Below are 20,081 nucleotides of genomic sequence, written 5' to 3'. Positions count from 1 at the left end.
CCTTCAGGTCGTCTCTAGATGATCCCCGTAGACTCTGGCAGTGCAACTTGTGGTCGCCAGCTCCTCGCCCGGGCTTCGTCGCCAATGCGGGATGGCCCTGCGGCCCCGCTCCTCCCCCGGGCGCCAGCAGCTGGAACCGACGGATCAGGCAGCCCTTCAGACGGCACCCCTGATCAGCAGGAATAGTGGTGCCCCTCATCTGCGGAACGACGGCGCCCCTCATATGTAGGCATATAGGCCGGATATCCAGCCCAAGTACCTCAAACTTCCTCTTCTTCCTTCCTCTAATCTCCCAAATCTCAGGATGTCGATAATTAAACAAATTTCCTATTCCTAATTAGTATCTAAACATTCGATGTGACGGGTGCTAAAGTTTAGCAAGTGGAAGAAAACAGGCCCTTTGTTTAATAATCGACATCCTGAGATTTGGGAGATTAGAGGAAGGAAGAAGAGGAAGTTTGAGGTACTTGGGCTGGATATCCGGCCTATATGCCTACATATGAGGGGCGCCGTCGTTCCGCAGATGAGGGGCACCACTATTCCTGCTGATCAGGGGTGCCGTCTGAAGGGCTGCCTGATCCGTCGGTTCCAGCTGCTGGCGCCCGGGGGAGGAGCGGGGCCGCAGGGCCATCCCGCATTGGCGACGAAGCCCGGGCGAGGAGCTGGCGACCACCAGTTGCACTGCCAGAGTCTTCTGCTTGCGCCGGCCAGGGAGGAGCGGGTCCGAAGGGGGAAGAAGAGGACCGCGGATGCTCGTGTAGAGGGGCCGTCCTGCGCTGGCGATGAAGCCCGGGTGAGGAGCCGACAGCCACCAGTCATGGCGTCGGAGCCTTATGCTTGCGTCAGCTAGGCAGGAGCAGGTCCGGAGGGGGAAGAAGAGGATCGTGGATGCTCGTGTAGAAGGGCACCATTGGAGTGGGAAGAGGGTCACTGGCATCAAAGCTCGGGCGCCGCTGCCGCACAGAGCCCACGAGGGGCGGGTAGGGGAGGGGATTAGGAAAAAAAAGGGGGCGAGGGGTGGCGCGGGTAGGAAAAAAATAGAGGAGGTGGGACGGCGGGGTCGAGCGGATGACGCAGAGGGTCGGACGCTGATCTGAGGGTTGGAAAGCGTCTGAGGGATGACCACGGGTGGGGTAATACGACCGACCATAAAAAGTCTCCTTTTTTATTTTTTTAGAGTAAGTAGATATTAACAATAAATAAATAAATATAATAATAAAGGAGAGATAAGTAGAAGTAAATCTGCGTGCAGGCCTCTAACCTTCAACTGCATGGATTTGGGCTCGGACGAAGGCCAGACTAGGATGGAGACCACCAGCATCAGGCCCAACATGGTTGGCCCAAGCATTTTGTTTCCTTCCTTCAATAGGTCGACTGGGGCCGTACTTTCAGGTTTAGCAAACCATGGCCATTTGGCTTTCGGCGGCAAGCCGCACCGCGCTGCGCTGTACGAATGCCGCGGCGGCGCGGCGAGGGCGACGCAACGGGATCGCGGCTCGGTCCCGGCATCCGCAGAGAGCAACGGGAATTGCGGGGGGGGCGTATGGGAGGCGTTACTGTGGCGCCGGCGGTGGTTTGCATTGATTCGCAGCCAGCCGCCGCCCGCCCCCCGGGCCCGCGCGCTCCGCCTCCTCCACCGCCGCCGCCACCCCCCCACCCCCCGGCGCTCCGCTTCCCCTAGGCCCTCATCGGCAAGGTACGCGACGCCCTGGATTGCGTGTTTTGTTATGCTAGGAGGATTCACCTGACAAAAAAAAAGAGTTGGGATTTTGCACCTATCTGTTTCTAGGTTTCCACTAAATTATGCAATTAATGGGAATCTTAATCTTTTGTATGTGATGTATGTAACAATATTTGACAACTGAAATAATTCTGTCGGTATTTGGATCTCAGAGAATTTGGGTTGGGTTTAGTTTGGGAAAGTATCAATAGTCCAGGCACAATGGCCCGTACCCAACAAAGTGAGCTTAAAGAGAAGTATTGCAGTGTTCGTTTTCTTTAAAAAGTTGGGCTGGGTCCATGCCTCTTTTTCTTAGAATCATGAAAACGTATTTGGTCAAGAAAAATATATTCCCCAATTCATTCTTCCTTGACGTATTTGGTCAATTTCAGTCAGGTCATGAAACTGTGGGAGTGTTCGGCTGGACTTATAAGCCGGCTGAAAAGCTGAAATGGCTGATTTGTTGTGAGAGAAAAATACTGTTCGGTGGCTGATAAGCTGAAGCGAACAGGCTGATGTATCTCCCGTGCACTTTATAGTCAAGAACAAAGCCGTCACATTTTATATTGCCATTTTCTTTGATTACTATTTTTGAAAGGTTTACATCTGATTTGCCTCTTATCGTAGTGCAATGTCAGACACCAAATGCCCTGGATAATCTGAATGGATGGTGATTTAGCTGATTTGTTAGTGGCCTAGCTTTGCAGTCCTAAACATTTAGTTTAACCAAGGATGATAAGCTGTATAGGTGATCAATACCCTGGGATGCCTCAGATATTTGGTGGAGGTTCCATCCATAGTACTCATGAAATAAAGGCACTAAGATTCATGCACTAGTTGCTAGCGAAAGGAAAGATGAATGCACTGAGAATGAGAAAGTGCTTTATGCTATATTCTTGTTTCATTTTGGAAATAGTGTGAGGATGCTTTTGTATCGTTTTATGGTTTAGGTACTTTTAACTCAACGTCAATGTTGCATACATCAGATAGTGTAAATAGCGCCTACAACTTCTGCTTGAGTTACTAATCACTAAACTAGACCGGCCTAGGAGAGGAGGAACTGCGTGGCTCTATATTATGAAGAAAATCGGCACCCAAATTCACCTCGATGAGGACTTGAACCTGGGTGGTCTAAGCATACATCCACATCCTCAACCAAATGAGCTAGGCTCAGCTTCCTTACTGATCACTGAAATCTTGTGGTACGTTGAGGACTTAGGCCATACTGGGAAGATGTGATGCTCACAGCTAAAACGCTCTCTGTGAATGGTTTCCTTTTGTTCATCCATAATGAATTATTTTTTGAAGCTGTGAGAACACACCACCTCACCTGTACAGAAACCTAAGTTGGATACAATGATCATCAATCATCAAGCAATGTGAATTTCGTTGAACATGCGTTCATTAGCAGAAAACAGCTGTGTATACTTAAACAACATGCAAAGGTATTTTCAACCACAAAGTCATGTTTCTGTTCCATAGCATTACTGCTATTTATTGTTGCTAATCTGTGGCACCACATAGTTATCTGCACACAATTCCCAGTTCCATCTTGTTATGCTGCTTCTGATCACTTCAAAATGTTAATGTGATTGAGCAAGTATTTAACAACATATATCTGCTAGCTGAAATTACAAACCAAAACTTAGGAGTCAAAGTACTTGATTGATATGTTTTAAACAGCACAATATTATTCATAGTATCGATTTCCTAGAACTAGTTGCACTGGACCATATCAATATGGTCAATACAAATACATATGCCTATGAGATAATGTCTCACCAAGTTCCTTCAAAACCATGGGACAGTACCATAGCTACCATCAGACAGAGCTGCAGTTGCGAACATCTGGTCCACTTCTATTTCCATATCAGATCTTTTGGCGAAGCGGCCCTTGATCCTTGGTCGTGCTTCTGCATATGTCTTCCTTGTTGCATAACGTATGGTCTTCTCAAACTTCCTATTCTTTTTCTTCTCCTTGTACCTTAAGACCCTGGCCTCTCTGTCCATAGAGCTGAAGTGAATTGGAATCTGAAGTGAAGGACCTGAGAAGAGACTGATGGCTCCAGCAGTTGTCAGGATGTTGGCGTTTGTCATGTCTGTGATCATGTTGTCTGGTACTATACCCACCTCCATTGATGAGAAAGATATCTGAGATGGAATCAGCAAATGGTCACTGAAATATGCGAATCATAAGGGGATTGCAGGTGTCATAGACCCTGCAATGATATGTAGACGGGTTTAATTTGAGGGCATTAATTCTACACATGGAAAAATTTAAGATCTTTACTGTTGCAAAGTAAAAGATAAAATGAAGTGTAACTTTGGTAGCGACAGAATTGGACTACTTACTGTTATCCAATAGCTAGTTGGGTCCCTGCCCATTTCTTTGGTGTATTGATTGATGTGCATATAAAGTGACGAAAAACAGCTTTCCAGTTGTTTGTATATGAAACGAGGTCTCCATCAGTGATCAATTTTTAGAATTTGCTTAGAGATAACATGAGTGGTTGACAGTTATGGATACCTGGGTACTCTCATGGAGGACCCAGCCAACCACTAATAGGCCGGCCCAACTTCTTGAAGAAGGTAGAATCTAGGGCTCCCTACAAGTAGTTGTAATCCGACTAGATCTCATATATAGTAATCGACTAGGTCCTGCCATGTAACCCTACCTCTCGGAGTATATAAGGGGAGGTAGGGGTATCCCTAGGAGGACGGCCAATCCCTCAACACAACAACCAACACCCGAGCGCAGAGTGCAATACAATCCCCCAAAACAAGACATAGGGTATTACGCTACACTAGCGGCCCGAACCTATATAAATTCATGTGTCTCGTGCCTTGTGTTACCATCAAGTTCATGGTCTTGCGATCCTCTCTGTCTACAAATCAACCATCTGGGTACCCCTAGGTGGACTGCCGGTCACTAAATCCGACAGTGGTCTATGTTTGAAAGTTCAGGAACCCATAAATAAGTTTTCATAGGGATCTTTCTCTTATGACGAGGCTTTTAGAGTAGTAGAGTTGTACTATAAGATAAGCACATTTTTGCTACTTCCCTTATCTTCAGCCTAAGAGTTGTCTGCCTGGAATTAGAAAATAGTAGAAACTATAAAATGAAACAAGTGGAAGGAAGTGACAAAAACATGAGAGAACTAAGACTTTCCTTTCACCAAAAAACCCTACGTTTTGTGTTGAGATCAATTGATACTACCCTTTTTGCTGGATCATTGTAACACGCTAACCCAAACTTTTAGGATCCATTCTAGAACAAACGCATGACATGCAACAGCATAGTAATAGATGAACTCACGCTGTTGCTGATGGAATCGGTGTAAGCACTGACCCCGGCAGTCATGGAGGCAGCCTGCTCTGACCCTACAACTCCATAGCCACTCTGCTGCTGCTCGTTTGCCATCACAACTTGTGAAGGTACCACGCACTCGCCTGCCTCCTTATCTCCAAATTCTTTTTGCATCAGCTGCTGTTCTTGCCTTCGGTACTGCTCTGGGTCGTTGTTGATGTGGTTGTCGCAGTATGAATTGTAGCCGACAAGATCAAAGAACTCATCCACTTCTGCAAAGTACATGTTGTTGTTGTTGCTGTTGCTGATGTTGTTGCTACTGCAATTGTTGTTGTCAGGATCCTTGCTGAGCAGCAGCCAAGAGTCCACCTCCTCTTCCTTGTCGCCGATGGCCATGGTGGTGGCTGCTGCCTCAGCAAGCACAGAAGCAGCCGGAATGGCTGCAACGGGGAGTGGCACCACGGGCACGCGTTGGTGCCTCCCGGCGAGTGGGTTTGCAGAGTGCACCTTTGCGTCGCAGGGGGCGCACAGCGCTGCCGCGTCGGCACAGCACGCCAGCACGGCGGGGGCACACTCGCATGCCTCGCAGACGCGCACACGCTCATGGCGCGAGGCCACGCGGTTAGCAGCGTGCACCCGCGTGTCGCAGGACGCGCAGAGGTATGCAGCGTCGGCGCGACAGTACACCACGCTCGGCGCCGCGCGGCACCCATCGCACGGCCTGGCCCATGGCCGACTCCCTTCACCACCTCCAACCTCCTCCTCCAGAACGCTGCCGCCAAAATTATAATTCATGAAAGGAGAGATCTTAGCTTGGCACTTGCACCACGTTGGCAATTTAGGAGCCTTAGTGCAAGCAAGTAGTAGGATCGATCAGGTAGGTAGTATACTGCTCTACTACCGTACATTGGGGTGTATATGTCTTCTCCTGTTCCTCTGCCTCTCATGGCTCCTACGTCTTCTTGCAGTGATTGTGAGTGGGTTGGGGAAGTCACCAATGCCAGAAGTTCAGTGTAGAGTACTAATAGCAGGGTATCAGGAAAATCCTGGGAGTGACACTTGGCATCATCTCGGGGCTGAACGCCGCTGTGTGCCTATCTTGTGGTTGGCTTTGGATGTTGCTGCCTCGCTGTTTTGTCCGGACAACAGGTCGTTTTCGGATAGAGATTTGATTCACTTGGGCAAGCCTGGGGAATTAGACAGAGTATACTTCCAGGTAAATCCTCTTGAGAAGTTTGCTGCGACTTTTAAGCGAAAGCATTCTGCATATTTGCAATGTTATTGCCTCTTATGGTGTAGCCTTGATCTGTCCCTTCATGCTGCACTTTTTCGTTCGTCAAGCAGGGGAGCTGGACAGTTGCTGAGGCAAATCCCAGGAGCTGGTCTACTCCATGGATCAAGGGAATTATCTGGTATGTTCTATGATTGGCACCGACGCTTGCAGCTTACATTCCTTGGACTAGGCTTAATCTAAAGGTAGAGAATTGGAAGCCGCTGTGGTATAAAGCACACGAAGGGAGGGCGTGGTCGCGTGGAAGATGCTGCCCTTCTTTATCAAAAGGGAAAGGGAGGGCGGGTTCTTTTGGATTCCAAAGCGTGAGAGTTTTGTGCCAGGGGTTGCCACTCCCCTTAGCCGTTCCGCTTTTTGGAACCTCGAATGTGAGGTAGCAAGTGGAGATACACAGGAAAAGCCCCAAAGTGCCCTGCCAGGTCACTAGATAGTTTTTTTGCTGCCCTTCTGATCTGCAAATATCTAACGTGATGTGTAGCGGGGAAGTCAAGTTGCTAAGGATGGCCTCACTTATTTCAGCTGCCAGGATATTTATTTGCCGCCGGACAATGGATATGTTTTTTCGGCTGGCTCATTCGATGAATCCATGAGTCTATAACTCTTCTTTTTTTGCTCGGGGAGCTATCCTGTGTCTTTGCCTTGAAGTTTCGTGCGTTGTGTTCCTCTTTTTTCTAGACCAAGTTCTGTGTTACTACTGGTTAACCCTGTTGCAAGGTTAAACTTGTCTCCATGATTTTCCCTTTGATCTGACTTCATCTCCTGCTCTAAGCGAGTTGTCATACAGTATTTTCTTGAACTGGAGAGGTACTTGATTATAGGTATTGTCAATATCCAACTAATAGCTAAAATATATCTTGTGTTGATAAATTGAGTTTCTTGCTTTTTTTAAAAAAAAAGAATTTTCTTGCATTTTTGTCAAGTTAATTTGTACCTTAACTATAGTTTAGACTAATTAAACTTATTGATTTCTATCAGTATTGCTATTTTTATCTTTTTTTCCCCTTTTATCTTACAAGTGTAAATTTGTTGTAGCTTAACTTATGATGGTATATGAAATTTCTTTATTTGCATTTATCCCTTTGGTTGATAGGTATTTAAATGTTTAACCAAACCTTTCCATAGAATTTTCATCCTAGTGACTATTCTTACCTAGCAGCACAAAAAACTACACCACTCAAGTTTTCTTTTTCTTTTTCTTTTTTTTGAAAGGCATAGCACCTTATATTGTGAATCAATATTCTTCCCTACTGGTGCTAGTTCTATTTGTTCCACCAAAAAGCACAATTTTTCCTCTTGTCAAAACCATCTTTATTCCATTGCATGAGTGCGTGTATGCACAGCAGTTCCGTAGAGGTGGTGACAGGTAACTAAGCAACTGCAGAGTGGGTCCCGCAACTCAGGAATACTTGCAGATGGTGACTACTAAAGTAAATTCATGGGGTAAGGGGTGTTCTGAGATGCTATTTTTGGCTTTCATACTCGGCATACTTATCTTTCATAATTGTTAATAGGTTTCGGCCTGTTCTGAAGGGAGACCTGTCCTTGTTTCTTTAGTCTGATGGATACATGGAGTTTAAGTGTTTAACACAACAGTCTAGCTCAACTACTTATTTTTATTCACAGGAAGCTGATCTAACACGGGAACATGAGGCCTTCCAGTAACACAAATCAAGGTACTTGAGCTACAATCTCTCTGGCATGCATGCTGGCACCTGCTGTTCTGGATTTTATTTATTTTTAATTTTGCCACAGTCAACACCTGGAAACATCCAAATGATTTTTATTTTTTAAAAAAGAAACAGGCATGCACGCAAGAAGAATAGTTTGATGCAACTGAGATGCACTGATGATTTTCCAAGATTGGTGAACCCATAGCCACCAAACACTAATGCAGGGTTTGACCCATTTATTTTGCCTTAATACAGGTCCTTTCTGCTTGCTTACTCCACCAACCACATCAGAGTTGGTTCATCTCCCTCTTGACCCTTTTCTCAGTGCACCACGTAGTGTTGTCTCACTTTGTTATAAAGCCCATGCAGGCCCAGAAACTTGTCACAGTTATTCATCAGCTGCAGAGGAACAAGCAGAACTTGGCCAGAATTCGGGATGGCCACAGGCGCGCTGTGCTTCAGGGCGTTTGCCCTCTCGATGGCCTGCCTTCTCCTTGCTGTGCCGCTGCTAGTGGCTCAAGACCCTTCAAAGCTGAGCCTGGAGTACTACTCCAAGACATGCCCGAATGTGGAGCACGTCGTCCGTACGGAGATGGAGTGCGCAGTGCGTGCAGATACCCGCAATGCTGCCCTGATGCTTCGCCTACATTTCCATGACTGCTTCGTGCAGGTCAGTACTCTGTTCTTATTTACTCCAGACACTGATCAACCTCTTTGTTTACCATGCACACCAGGAGCTGGAATTGGTATCAGCCAATGCAGCACTCTGACAAAGGTGGCTTGCTGAACATCTGAATTCTGAACGGTTCTTGCAGGGATGTGATGGATCAGTGCTGCTTGATGACACCGCGACCATGATCGGGGAGAAGCAGGCAGACCAGAACGTCAATTCGCTGAAAGGATTTGAGCTGGTCGACAAGATCAAGGAGAAGCTGGAAGCTGAGTGCCCTGGAACTGTTTCTTGCGCAGACTTGCTCGCCATTGCAGCTAGGGACGCGGTTGTGCTGGTAAATCAAACCACATCTATTTTCAGTTTCCAACTCTATGACTTGCATCTGCGAAATAACTAGTCCCTAAAAATTAGTATTATATCATGCATTAACTTTATTTTAGATTGAAACAATTTCAAATGTGGATACACTCTGAAAGTTTCATAATTAGGCTTGTTATTCGAGCAAAAAGAACTTTGAAATAAAAGTCAGTATATACTATCCATGTTACAGAGATGAAAACAATGGTTGCAGGTAGGTGGGCCTTACTGGGACGTCCCAGTAGGAAGATTGGACTCCAAGAAGGCAAGCCTGGACCTAGCAAACAGTGACATCCCCACGGCTCAGCAGGGCCTTGTCACCCTCATCGCCAAGTTCTGGCAGAAAGGCCTTGATGCCACCGACATGGTGGCCCTTGTTGGTATGTTCCTCTCTTTTAGAGGCTGCAGTTTAAAATCATAATCACAACTTAAATTAAGATCAACAAACCCTGGCGATGAGGTGCTACGAGAAATGATAAAAAATTCAGGAAATGATTAACTCGTAAACATTACAGTTATATATCGAATACAGTCACATACAAGCATATTTTTATTATTGTGCAGATTATATTTGACTAATTTCCTATACACCTGACTAAATGTGTATCACGTGCATTTTAAGGCTCCCACACGATCGGATTTGCCAGGTGCGAGAATTTCCGAGACAGAATCTATGGCGACTTTGAGATGACGTCCAAGTACAATCCGTCATCCGAGACATACCTCAGCAAGCTGAAAGAGGTCTGCCCCCAGGACAGCGGTGACGACAACATCAGCGCCATGGACAGTCACACCTCCGCAATCTTTGACAATGCCTACTACGAGACGCTCATCAAGGGCGAAGGCCTCCTCAACTCCGACCAGGAGATGTGGTCCAGCATCGCCGGCTACTCGACGGCTGACACCGTGAACAAGTACTGGGCTGACCCCGCTGCATTCTTCAAGCAGTTCTCCGACTCCATGGTGAAGATGGGCAACATCACCAACCCTGCCGGCGGCGAGGTCAGGAAGAACTGCAGATTTGTCAACACATAGGCTGGTGAAAAGTTGAAGAAACTCGTTGCCTGCACCTGTTCTTTTGATGGTTGGTGGTGGTTTGGAAAATAAGAAAACTCTGCTGAGGCTATTATACTGTAGCACATATGTTGTTGTCACTCTGTAAAACATGTTTTGCCACTTGAACTACGAAGATACACATCTTGGTCTTGTATTTCTGGGTTGTTTGTAACCTTTTCGCGTGCACGTCACCAGCGGATTCTGATAAGATTTTACCACCTTTTGCACTCTGAAAAATACAGCCTACAAGCCAAGCAAAATCCTTAAATGGAGTTTCAAGACGAGATTTTGCACGTTCGGTCTTAATTGTCTCAACCACTAAACCAATCAATGTCGACAGCAGTGCAAGATATCCTTAACGCAATGACACAGCTCTCCTTGGCTCTCGGGAGGAAAAAGGTTTATGCAAGATACTTGTATAGTTAAATGCGGTCTGTTATCTACTGCAGGATTCCCAGTCATCATGCTGTATAGCAATTGCTTCTGCTGCTGCTAAAAGTAACCAGGCCGGGATAAATTGAATATTTGTAGAGACAAGAATCATATGCTCCTTGTCGTATCAAATCTTTGTCCAAAGAGAGCAAAGGAGAGAATCCAACTCCGAGCCGCCTCACACTCGGTACCTGTCATTCTTCCAGGCATAATATGGTCAGGAAAATATGGAAACCTGCATTGCGCTAGGGAAATTGGGTTCATTACAGGAGTAGAGCAAACAGATGTCATCCTGGTTGCTAAAGATAGATTGCATACAACCTATTGTAATCAAGGCGAAAAAAAAAAAAGATGCAGCCGCAGAACGTTTTCTACAAGATGGCAGAGGCACTGCCTATCCATTAGACGAAGAGATGGGCTTGCAAAATACAGTACTAGCCTGGCCACAAGACACCAAGGCTGGCCAAGCAATTATTCATGTCGCTTATGTCGCTTCTTCTCATGCTGTTCTTGGATGAGAGAATCAACTCTCTCATGCTGTTCCCCAACCACTAGCTTCTTCTCATTACGGTCCTGGCTGTTACAATCCAATCCTTCTCCTTACTCGCAGCGCAGATCAGAGGATTATTCCCAGCTATGCTGCAAGAAAATCGACAGCAGAATAACCTTAAATCCTAAACCTTTGGTTAGTTCTCTTCAAAAAAAAAAAGGAAAGCTGATAAGTTTCACACATATAGGAAAGGAGAGGAAGATGACGCAAGCGATCGCGGAACCAAGTGCAACTGCAAACTTGTGACTTTTAGCTTTAGCAGTCGGTAGACTGGCCTGTGAGATCTTCTGGTTGGAGGACAATGGCACCGGTGCAGTCCTGGAACAGTCTTGCCCCGTATTCGCACCGCAGATGAGAGGATTACCGATTACACTGCAAGAAGACCATGATCATGAAAACCTTAAATTTAAAACTTTCTACTAGTACCAATGTGCCATGTTCCAAGCTGACAATCACAAAGAAGGAATTACAGCCTTACTTGAGTGTTCCTGCAAGCAATCTCGGTACCGGACCGCTCAAGTTATTATAGGATAAATCTCTGGAAGACAAGAGTGCACAGTGGCTACAAATTAGACCAAACTTCAGCTACCCAGACATGGATCGATATATAGAAGTTGGCAGATCCTACACCGTTCACTCACAAGTACTGGAGGCTTTTAAGGTGGGCCACGGAGGAGGGGATTTCACCATAGAAGTGGTTGCTGGAGATATCGAGTTTCTTGAGCTGGGCAAGCTTGCCAACCTCTGCTGGGATTGGCCCAGTTATGTTGTTGTTCTGCAGCAGGCTGCAACAGGAGGAACGGTTAAAAGCGATCATTGTCAGAAAGGGATAAAGGCTGCCATCTATAATGTCCACAAGAAGAACACAGCACTCACAGTAACTCAAGATTGGTCAAGTTCTCTATGGTCGGGGAGAGGCGGCCCGAGAGATTCCGGCCAGGAGCTTCCCTGCAGAAAGTTCACAGAAGCACGGGGGCAACCATGGGGGATCTAAAACTCCATCGGTGAAATTGATATGGAGCTGGGAGGAAGGAAGCGGCGGAAGGCGGCTTGCTTACAGTCGAGTGACAAGGTTCTCTGGCGAGCAGGTGACCAAGTTCCAGTCGCAGGGATCCACAGACATCATGTCCCAGTTCTTGAGCACGCCCTGGGGGTCCTCGAGGAGGTTCTTGATCGTCATCAGATATACCACTGCACTGCCAACATTACAGAAATCAGCACGCACCAACGATGCAACAGCGAGAAAACAAAACAGGGACAGACGCTACTTGAACAACACGAGTCATCCGAGAGACCGACGGAGACTAAGACTCAACGAAGGAGGAGTGGAGGACGGACCTTCATAGTTCGGATTCGGACCAGCGGGGGCAACAAGGAGGGCGCTTGAGGAGGAAGAGATGAGGACCAGGAACATCAGTGTGGAGGGAGAAGACACCGCCATTTGCCGAAGGCAGCCGAGCGCCCGAGTCCACAGCGTGCCAAGGGTCCTCGACCGGGGCCGCTTCCTCCTTTTGTGTAAACAACTATGGGGAAGGCGTATTTGTTTGCGGCCAGCACAGCTTTCGTTTTTTCCTTGAACTTTTGCCTTTTAGGTAGTCAAAAACAGCCATAATCTTATTATTTAATATTTGATTTTATCTTACTATTACATTATTAATCGTATAATCTTTTTCTAAGTCTCCCATCAAAATCGCCACGAGACGCGCTAGAAAAAATCTAAATCACTAAAATTTTCATAAAATTATAAATATATACCCCTCATTTTAAAATTGTAAATGGTCTTGGTTTTGCCATAAGTCAAACTTCTCAGGTTTTGATCAAGTTATAGAAAAATATGCACTAATATCTACAAAATCAAACTAGCTTCACTAGATAGACCATGACATATATCTTGATGGTGATCATTTGATACTGTAGATGTTATTATATATTTTTATATAAATTTAGTTAATGTTAAAAAATTTGATTTGGAACAAGGTTAGAACTACCTACAGAGTAGCCACTAATTCTGGATCTATTTTTTTTTCAAAACATAACACTACCACTCCAAACAATTCGCTTGCTCCAAGGTCCTATATCTAAATTTAACAAGAATCCCTTTTATCCTCTACGTATCATGGATCATCAAAATAAATAAAAAATAGTATTTCTATGTAAAACACCCATGAAGGGTATTTCAATTGAAATACCCAAACATGATATTAGATCATTATCTTGTTCTTGATGATATTGTAATGGAGCGAAGAACTAATTCTTCACTTTTTCACCAAAAATCTTTGAATTATCTTGAAGAATAGAAGGATAGAAAAAATTCCAATGACCATTGGACACTACTCGATCTAGCATAAAAATCATGAATTTTCATATATTTTTTACCAAAAGTATCCAACATTCGATGACTTACTTGATCATTAGCCACTGATAAGTCAGAGATATATGTTTTATGAACAAAAAAATAATGAATATTCCTTTGATCTTGATCCTATGCTTTTCTCCTTATTTTTCCTATTGGGTTTTTAAAGAGTTTTCATGGCATATTAATATATGCCTCAGATTTTTTTTTTCCCATAGGGTTTTCAAAAGATTTCTCAAAGCATTGGCCATCAAGCTGGATTCAATCATGGGGGAGTGTTACAAATAGATGTCTCTTGCCTAGAGACATCTCTCTCTAAATGATTTCATCCATCCATACAGAAGCACAGACACCTTTACAGAAGGAATACACAACTACTGGATAGATTAGTAACTGCATTAGGCAGTTAATCTCTGTCATCAACGGGGCCTGTCCGTTGCCCTTTTGAGCATGAGCAGTTGCCACCCATTTGGATGGGATGTCTCCGCCCAATTGGTGCCTGCAAATCACACATGTTCCACCTGTATAAATATTTACAACAGATCAATGCAAATGACATTTGTTCCAATCCTATTCACTGACACAGTATTGTCACTGGTACATGTTCCTAATGAATACAATTTTCTTTGCAATCCTCGCACTCGGTATTTGCCTTTGCAATTTTCAATTCGACGCCATTCTTCTAGAGCAAACTGAAGTGTTCTTGGTTGCTAAAGATAAATTGTATACAACCTATTGTAATCAAGGAGAGAAAGTGCAGATGCATACATTTTGTAGAAGATGACAGGGTTACTGCCTATTCATTAGGTGAAGAGGTAGATGGGCTTACAAAATACTAGCCTGGCCACAGGACACCAATGCTGGCGAAGTAATTATGCAACTAGGTTGCAATGGTTTTTTTGTTCTTGGATGGGAGAATCAACTCTCTCATGCAGTCATGCTGTTTCCGAACCATCGGTTTCATCTAGCTTCTTCCCACTACTGTAAGTAGTTACAATCCAATCCTTTCCCTTATTCGCAGTGCAGATCAGAGGATTATATTGTTCCCAACTATGCTGCAAGAAAATCGACAGCAGAATACCCTTAAATCTTAAACCTTTGATGACGAGTTCTTCGAAAAATGAAAGCTGAAAAGTTTCATACGTATAGGAAAGGAGAGGAAGATGATGCAAGAGATTGTGGAACCAAGTGCAACTGCAAACTTGTTAGCTTTAGCAGTCGGTAGACTGGCCTGTGAGATCTTCTGGTTGTAGGACATTGGCATCGGTGCAGTGCTGGAACAGTTTTGTCCCGTATTTGCACAGCAGATAAGAGGATTCCCGACCACGCTGCAACAAAACCATGAACAGGAAAACCTTAATCTAAAACTTTTTATTAGTAACAAAACCATGAGCTAAAAGTAACCATCCTTCCAAGCTCACAAAGACGAAATTACAGTTTTACTTGAGTGTTCCTACAAACAATCTCGGTACCGGACCGCTCAAGTTATTGTAGGATAAATCTCTGGAAGACAAAGGTGCACATATTGAGTAGAAATTAAAGCAAACCATTAGCTACCCAACAAACTTGCAGCGATATATACAAATCGGCATATCCTCCACCGTTCACTCACAAGTACTGGAGCTTCCAAGATGGGCCACAGAGGAGGGGATTTCACCATACAAGTGGTTGCTCCGGGTGTGTTTGGATAGGAGACAATGTAGGACGGGACGGTTCCAACCCAGTTTTCTAGGATGGGATGATCCCATTTCATGTTTGGTTGAATGGGATGGATCCGTCCTAATTTTTTGTTTGGTTGGAGAGATTGTAGCAGACGGGACGAGCACCGTTTTCTCCTTCCATTAGACATCGTTTGTGGGGCTCACCTATCATACTAACAACATCTTCTTCCTCCTCCCTGCGCCACGCTGGCCTCCCCTGTGTCGCGCCTGTGCCGCCCCTGCTCCACCCGCGGCGCCGCCCCTGCTCCACCCCGCCGCCCCCCGATCCACCCCGCCGCCGCCCCTACTCGCCCCCTCCAGTCATGGGGTGCCGCGGCGCTCACCCCCGTCGGCCAAGGAGGGCCGCAGCGCCATCCCGCAGAGCTCGCTCGCCGCCGGCCGTTCACGCTTGCCCGGAGCTCGCCCCCTGTCAGACGTGAGACGGGAGGCGACGGCGTGCACGGGGGATGACCCCGTCCGCCACTTTTGGTGGAAGGGGGATGTCCCGCATCTGGAGGGTATATTCCCTCCCGAGGATGTCCCTGTCCCACCTGTCTCCAAACCAAACACGGGACAAAGTGGGATCGTCCCGTCTCGTTCCACTTCGTCCCTGGAACCAAACGCATCCGGAGAGATTGAGCGTCATGATCTTGGCAAGCTTGCCAATCTCTGCAGGGATTGGTCCAGTGATGTTGTTTCTCTGCAGCAGACTGCAACAGGAGAAACAATTAAAGCCATCACAGTCAGAAAGGGGTGAAGGAATACAAGTCCACACAAGGCCTGCATGGTCAAAAGCTACCATCTGTAATATCCATGAAAAGAACACAGCACTCACAGAGACTCGAGATTGGTCAAGTTCCCTATGCTCGGGGAGAGGTGGCCCGAGAGATTCTGGCTTGGAGCTTCCCTGCATAAAGTTCGAAAGAAGCACGGATAACCATGGGGATCGTGAAGTCAGAACTCCATGGTGAAATTGGTATGGAGCTGGGAAGAAACTAGGAGGAAGGAGGTGACGGGTTGCTGCTTACAGGCTAATGACAAGAACCTCTGTTGAGCAGGTGACAAAGGTCCAGGTGCAGGGATTCACAGAGTCCACATCCCAACTATTTGAGCACTCCCTGGGGGTCCTCAAGGAGGTTCTTGATCGCAAACAGAGCTTGCACTGCAATGACAACGTTACCGAAATCAGCACATACGATATCAAAACAAACACGGACAGACACTACTAGAACACGAGTCATCGGAGACTACGATGAAGGATGACCTTCTGTCACATCCTGAAATTTTTGGATTTCGGATTTCATGATGTGATTAGAAAGAATAATTAAACAATAATTTTATCGTAATTTTAAAAAAAAAATTCAACATTTATTTTCTTGACAGGAAATTTAGTATACGAAAACAATTGAGTGTTTTTTTGAATTAAATATAATGGTTCTGTGTGTGTTTCATTCATGCTGATGCATCTTGATATTTGTGAGTGCAAAGGTTTTAAAATGCGTTTAGATGTCGATTAGCTTCCTCTGAGAATTTTCTAGATTTTTCTGGAATTTATTCTCATTTTTCTAGAGCTAAATCTAATTTTTGAAAGATTCTAGAATTCTTTTCACAAGCTCTAAATATTAAAGTTAGACTCCTCGTGTCCCAATCTATCCCTAGGAATTTTCCTGCAATTTTTAGGATTTTTGGAGTATTCTTTTGTGAATTAAATGATTTATCTAGATTTTCTTTGGATTTTCTTTCACGAGAATTATTTCTAAAAATAGGAAAAGAAAAGAGAAAACCTTTCCCTCTGGACCAAGACTTGGGCCCGACCTACTCCGGCCTGCCAAAGCCTATTTGGGCCCATGTGACTGCCACAAGTCACCTGGCTGCCTGCACCGCCACGGCCAACCTTGGCTTCCGTGCCAAGTCACCGGTACCCCCGCGACCCTATAAAACCTCGAAGCTCGTGCGCTCGCGACCCCTACTGCACTAGCAGCCTACGCCTCCGCCTTGCCTTGCTGCACCGCCGCCTAGACCGCCCGCATCCGTCGGAGATTGAGCACCGCCGCTGTCTTGGCCGCGCCGGTCCACCACACATGGTGACCGCCGGATGAAGGTGTCGCCACCAGGAGCTTCGCCTCGCCGAGCAACATCTCAGCCGCCGCTCACCTCGGTCTCCCCGTCGTCGGAGCATTGCCGCTCATGACAGCTCGAATCGGCCACCGTCGACCGCCGCCGGTCAAATTACGGCCATCTCCATCCACTCCAGCCGTCAGTGAGCCACCCTGCGAGCTCCCCTCCATCTCCTTTCCGTTTCCCCTCCTCGGCCAAGCCCATCATCACCCGGAGCGCCAGCATGCCGGCCGGAGCCGCCGCAAGCCATGGAGGAGATGCCCCTGACCCTTTTTGCGATTTGGCCCCGGAAGATTCTCTAATGTTTAGAAGTTTTCTTGTGTCTTGCAAGTTTCCCATAAAACCCCCTACATCTTTTGGATCCTTGCAAACCAGCCCAACCCGAGCACTTTAACAGATCTAACCCTAGGCTTTGACCTGATGGCGAGCACTATTCCATGTGTCTTGCCAATCTTCTCTGCTAGCCTCTGAGATCTATAGTTAATCATGTTTAGGTCCTTAGAACCTTGTTTAATCCATAGATTCCACATTTTAGCTCCGTTTAACCTCATTCTTGTTGCGTTATATTCATATCAACTTAAATTATGCATCAGAAGCACTGTTGATCATATTCTATATTTTGTAATTTATTCAAAGTATTAATATGATTAAGTACTTATATACTTGCTTGTCTAATTAAAATCTAATTAGAGTTAACCCCGCGTTTTCATACTAAATGTTAATTTGATTAATGTTTATTTAAATAACTCTTCCAATTAAAAGATAATTATAGATATACCTCGGCTTTTCATAAATTAAACTTAATTTAATAAATGTTTATTTAATTTGTTTTCTAAATAAAAGCTACATAAGTTATATCTCGAGTTTTCCTAATTAAATGTTAATTTGACTAATATAAATATAAATGTGTTTTTGAATTATATTTGGTTAGTTCAACCCGAATCATAAAGCTATGCGCTTAGATATTTACATATACTTTATTTACAAATTAAATGTTAAATATGCTTAAATTGTACTTAAATATTTATAAATAAAATTGGACTAAGCTTTACATCGTCTTTTCATATGTAAATATGACTTGATTGATTCCAACTAAGGATATTTCTCTGAAATATCTTTAAATTATTTTTTCAACTAAAATAAATGAAGCATGTAGCTCTTGTGTTTTCTTTTATAATTCAAACTGCTCGATAGCTTTGTCTTTTCAACCATAGCATCGTTTTTAGTCTTTCTTGCATCCTCGCGATCTTAGAATCAAGCCCTATCCTTTAGTACGCTCTTTTAAAGATTTTCTTTTGATTGGTGTATTGTTCTTAGTTGTACTTGTTTGTTTTCTTGTATGTTTGTGTTGGTGATTGTTTCGAGTATAAGGATCGTTGTTCGAAAGATTTGAAGATTAAGAGTTTCAAGAGAGCAAGAGCTGAAGAGCAGTAAGAGTAACTTTTCTTTGGAGAAAGGCAAGTGTCCTTAACCACCCTTTTTGTCTATGCTTATTTATAATACTATGATAATGTTAATTGGAACACGGAGAACCACCTAGTAAAATGGTGCAACCACAAGGACTATATGGCTCTGGTCTTGGCTAATTAATTAGAGACTCTAGTTTGGGGTAATCTTACCGAAAGGGCAAGAAGGGAGGAGTTGATGGGGTATAACCCGGCCCTCAGATTGATTTGCTCTATGGTAGCTTCGTAGCCTTGAGAGAGGTTTATGCTCTGCTTCGACCTAAAACCTTAGCGGGTTACCACTTATAGGGAATCTTTGTAAAGGCCTCGTAGCGTCCCTATGCAGTCACACCTCGGTAGTGTGATGAGTGCCTGATCAGCCCAGCATGGTTGGGTCTAAAGTTCTTCTGAACTTTTACGTGACTTGTGGTGAAAGTGTACAACCTCTGCGAGTGTAAAACTGATATATCACCCATGCTCACGATCAAGAGCGACCAGGACCCTCACATGATTAATAAACTTGAAGATGGACTTAAATCGTTATTCTGGTTATTTCTTGTGACCTTGCTGAGTACCAACCATAAATGTACTCACCCTTACTTACTGCTGCTTAGAAGAGGAAGGTGTGTGAAGTTTTCTGAAGATGATGCTGAGTTCTAGGCGTACGCAGCCCCAGTCGATTGGCTGTGAAGTTTGGAGCCTCCGTTTTCAGGATTAAGCTATATATCTCTAATAGACTCGTAAATTATTATTTATATTTCTTTACGTGATATTGTTCATGTTATTCACTGATGATATCACTATATTGTATGAAACTAGATCCTGACATACATATAGGTAGCACTTGATTTTATTCTAAAATCGGGTGTGACACCTTCCTGGTTCACGCACGAGGGGGTAATTAAGGAGGGCGCTCGAGGAGGAAGAGATGTATAGCAGGAACAGCAGCAACGTGGAGGGAGAAGACAGCGCCATTTGCTGAAGGCTGCCTAGTGCCCGAGTTCACAGCGTGCCGAGAGCCTCGGGGACGGTTCATACTTCGCGTGATAATATACGGGGACGGCCGGCGGAGCTATTTTAGTTTATCCTTCGACCATAATCTATATTATATAATTTAAAAGGAAAACAAACATGATCTATATATGTCAGCTCATGAGATGATTGTTTCAAGAAACAATATTTCTTTCTGTTACTTCTCTCTTTACTCCACACTATTGAAAAAACTTACTATCGACATTCGACATTCTGAAAAAATATAGTGGAAAGAGGCGGGGCCAGAAGACAAGGCAAACCACCCAAAAATCTTGGACGTTCAAGCCGAGATTTTTCATATTGACCTTATATTGTGTCAATCAATTATTAAACCAGTAAATATACATATCAGTACAAAACTTATGTGCTCTTCTTTT

General features: G+C 44.7%; 3 protein-coding genes across 4 annotated transcripts; 1 reads left to right on the top strand and 2 right to left on the bottom strand.

The window, feature by feature from the left end:
• Nucleotides 1-3,294: 3,294 nt before the first annotated feature.
• LOC101768789 (zinc finger protein HD1) lies at nt 3,295-6,139 on the bottom strand. Of its 2 annotated transcripts, none has more exons than XM_012845609.2 (2): nt 5,037-6,139; nt 3,295-3,871 (listed from the first exon to the last, which is right to left on the bottom strand). In XM_012845609.2, exons 1-2 carry the CDS (start codon nt 5,820-5,822, stop codon nt 3,512-3,514), a joined length of 1,146 nt encoding a protein of 381 aa, XP_012701063.1. In that variant the 5' UTR covers nt 5,823-6,139; the 3' UTR covers nt 3,295-3,511. The 2 variants fall into 2 exon arrangements, with proteins under 2 accessions (XP_012701063.1, XP_004965220.1); XM_004965163.3 differs by having other exon boundaries at nt 5,070-6,139.
• A 2,214-nt stretch (nt 6,140-8,353) lies between these two features.
• Nucleotides 8,354-10,289, top strand: LOC101769201 (peroxidase 11). Its single transcript, XM_014805115.2, has 4 exons — nt 8,354-8,658; nt 8,804-8,995; nt 9,233-9,398; nt 9,641-10,289. The coding sequence occupies exons 1-4, from the start codon at nt 8,425-8,427 to the stop codon at nt 10,051-10,053; spliced, it is 1,005 nt and encodes a 334-aa protein (XP_014660601.1). The 5' UTR covers nt 8,354-8,424; the 3' UTR covers nt 10,054-10,289.
• Nucleotides 10,290-10,667: 378 nt separating this feature from the next.
• Nucleotides 10,668-12,552, bottom strand: LOC101767851 (LRR receptor kinase SERL2). Its single transcript, XM_004965161.3, has 7 exons — nt 12,395-12,552; nt 12,115-12,247; nt 11,933-12,004; nt 11,698-11,841; nt 11,535-11,594; nt 11,238-11,428; nt 10,668-11,145 (listed from the first exon to the last, which is right to left on the bottom strand). Exons 1-7 carry the CDS (start codon nt 12,495-12,497, stop codon nt 11,141-11,143), a joined length of 708 nt encoding a protein of 235 aa, XP_004965218.1. The 5' UTR covers nt 12,498-12,552; the 3' UTR covers nt 10,668-11,140.
• Between the last annotated feature and the right edge of the window lie 7,529 nt (nt 12,553-20,081).

The sequence above is a fragment of the Setaria italica genome, chromosome IV (assembly GCF_000263155.2).
Source record: "Setaria italica strain Yugu1 chromosome IV, Setaria_italica_v2.0, whole genome shotgun sequence".
Lineage (NCBI taxonomy): Eukaryota > Viridiplantae > Streptophyta > Magnoliopsida > Poales > Poaceae > Setaria > Setaria italica.
The sequence above is the reverse complement of the archived record's forward strand: the minus strand, read 5'-3'. Positions and strand labels throughout refer to the sequence as shown.

Excerpts from the sequence above, each read along its gene's own strand:
- LOC101768789 (XM_012845609.2), bottom strand. The coding sequence starts at position 5,822 with ATGAATTATAATTTTGGCGGCAGCGTTCTGGAGGAGGAGGTTGGAGGT. Across the intron at positions 3,872-5,036 it reads CCGATTCCATCAGCAACAGC|ATATCTTTCTCATCAATGGA; the intron begins GTGAGTTCATCT and ends ATTCCATCTCAG.
- LOC101769201 (XM_014805115.2), top strand. The coding sequence starts at position 8,425 with ATGGCCACAGGCGCGCTGTGCTTCAGGGCGTTTGCCCTCTCGATGGCC. Across the intron at positions 8,996-9,232 it reads CTAGGGACGCGGTTGTGCTG|GTAGGTGGGCCTTACTGGGA; the intron begins GTAAATCAAACC and ends CAATGGTTGCAG. Across the intron at positions 9,399-9,640 it reads CGACATGGTGGCCCTTGTTG|GCTCCCACACGATCGGATTT; the intron begins GTATGTTCCTCT and ends GTGCATTTTAAG.
- LOC101767851 (XM_004965161.3), bottom strand. The coding sequence starts at position 12,497 with ATGGCGGTGTCTTCTCCCTCCACACTGATGTTCCTGGTCCTCATCTCT. Across the intron at positions 12,005-12,114 it reads GAGAACCTTGTCACTCGACT|GGAAGCTCCTGGCCGGAATC; the intron begins GTAAGCAAGCCG and ends AACTTTCTGCAG. Across the intron at positions 11,595-11,697 it reads CTTAAAAGCCTCCAGTACTT|AGATTTATCCTATAATAACT; the intron begins GTGAGTGAACGG and ends CTTGTCTTCCAG.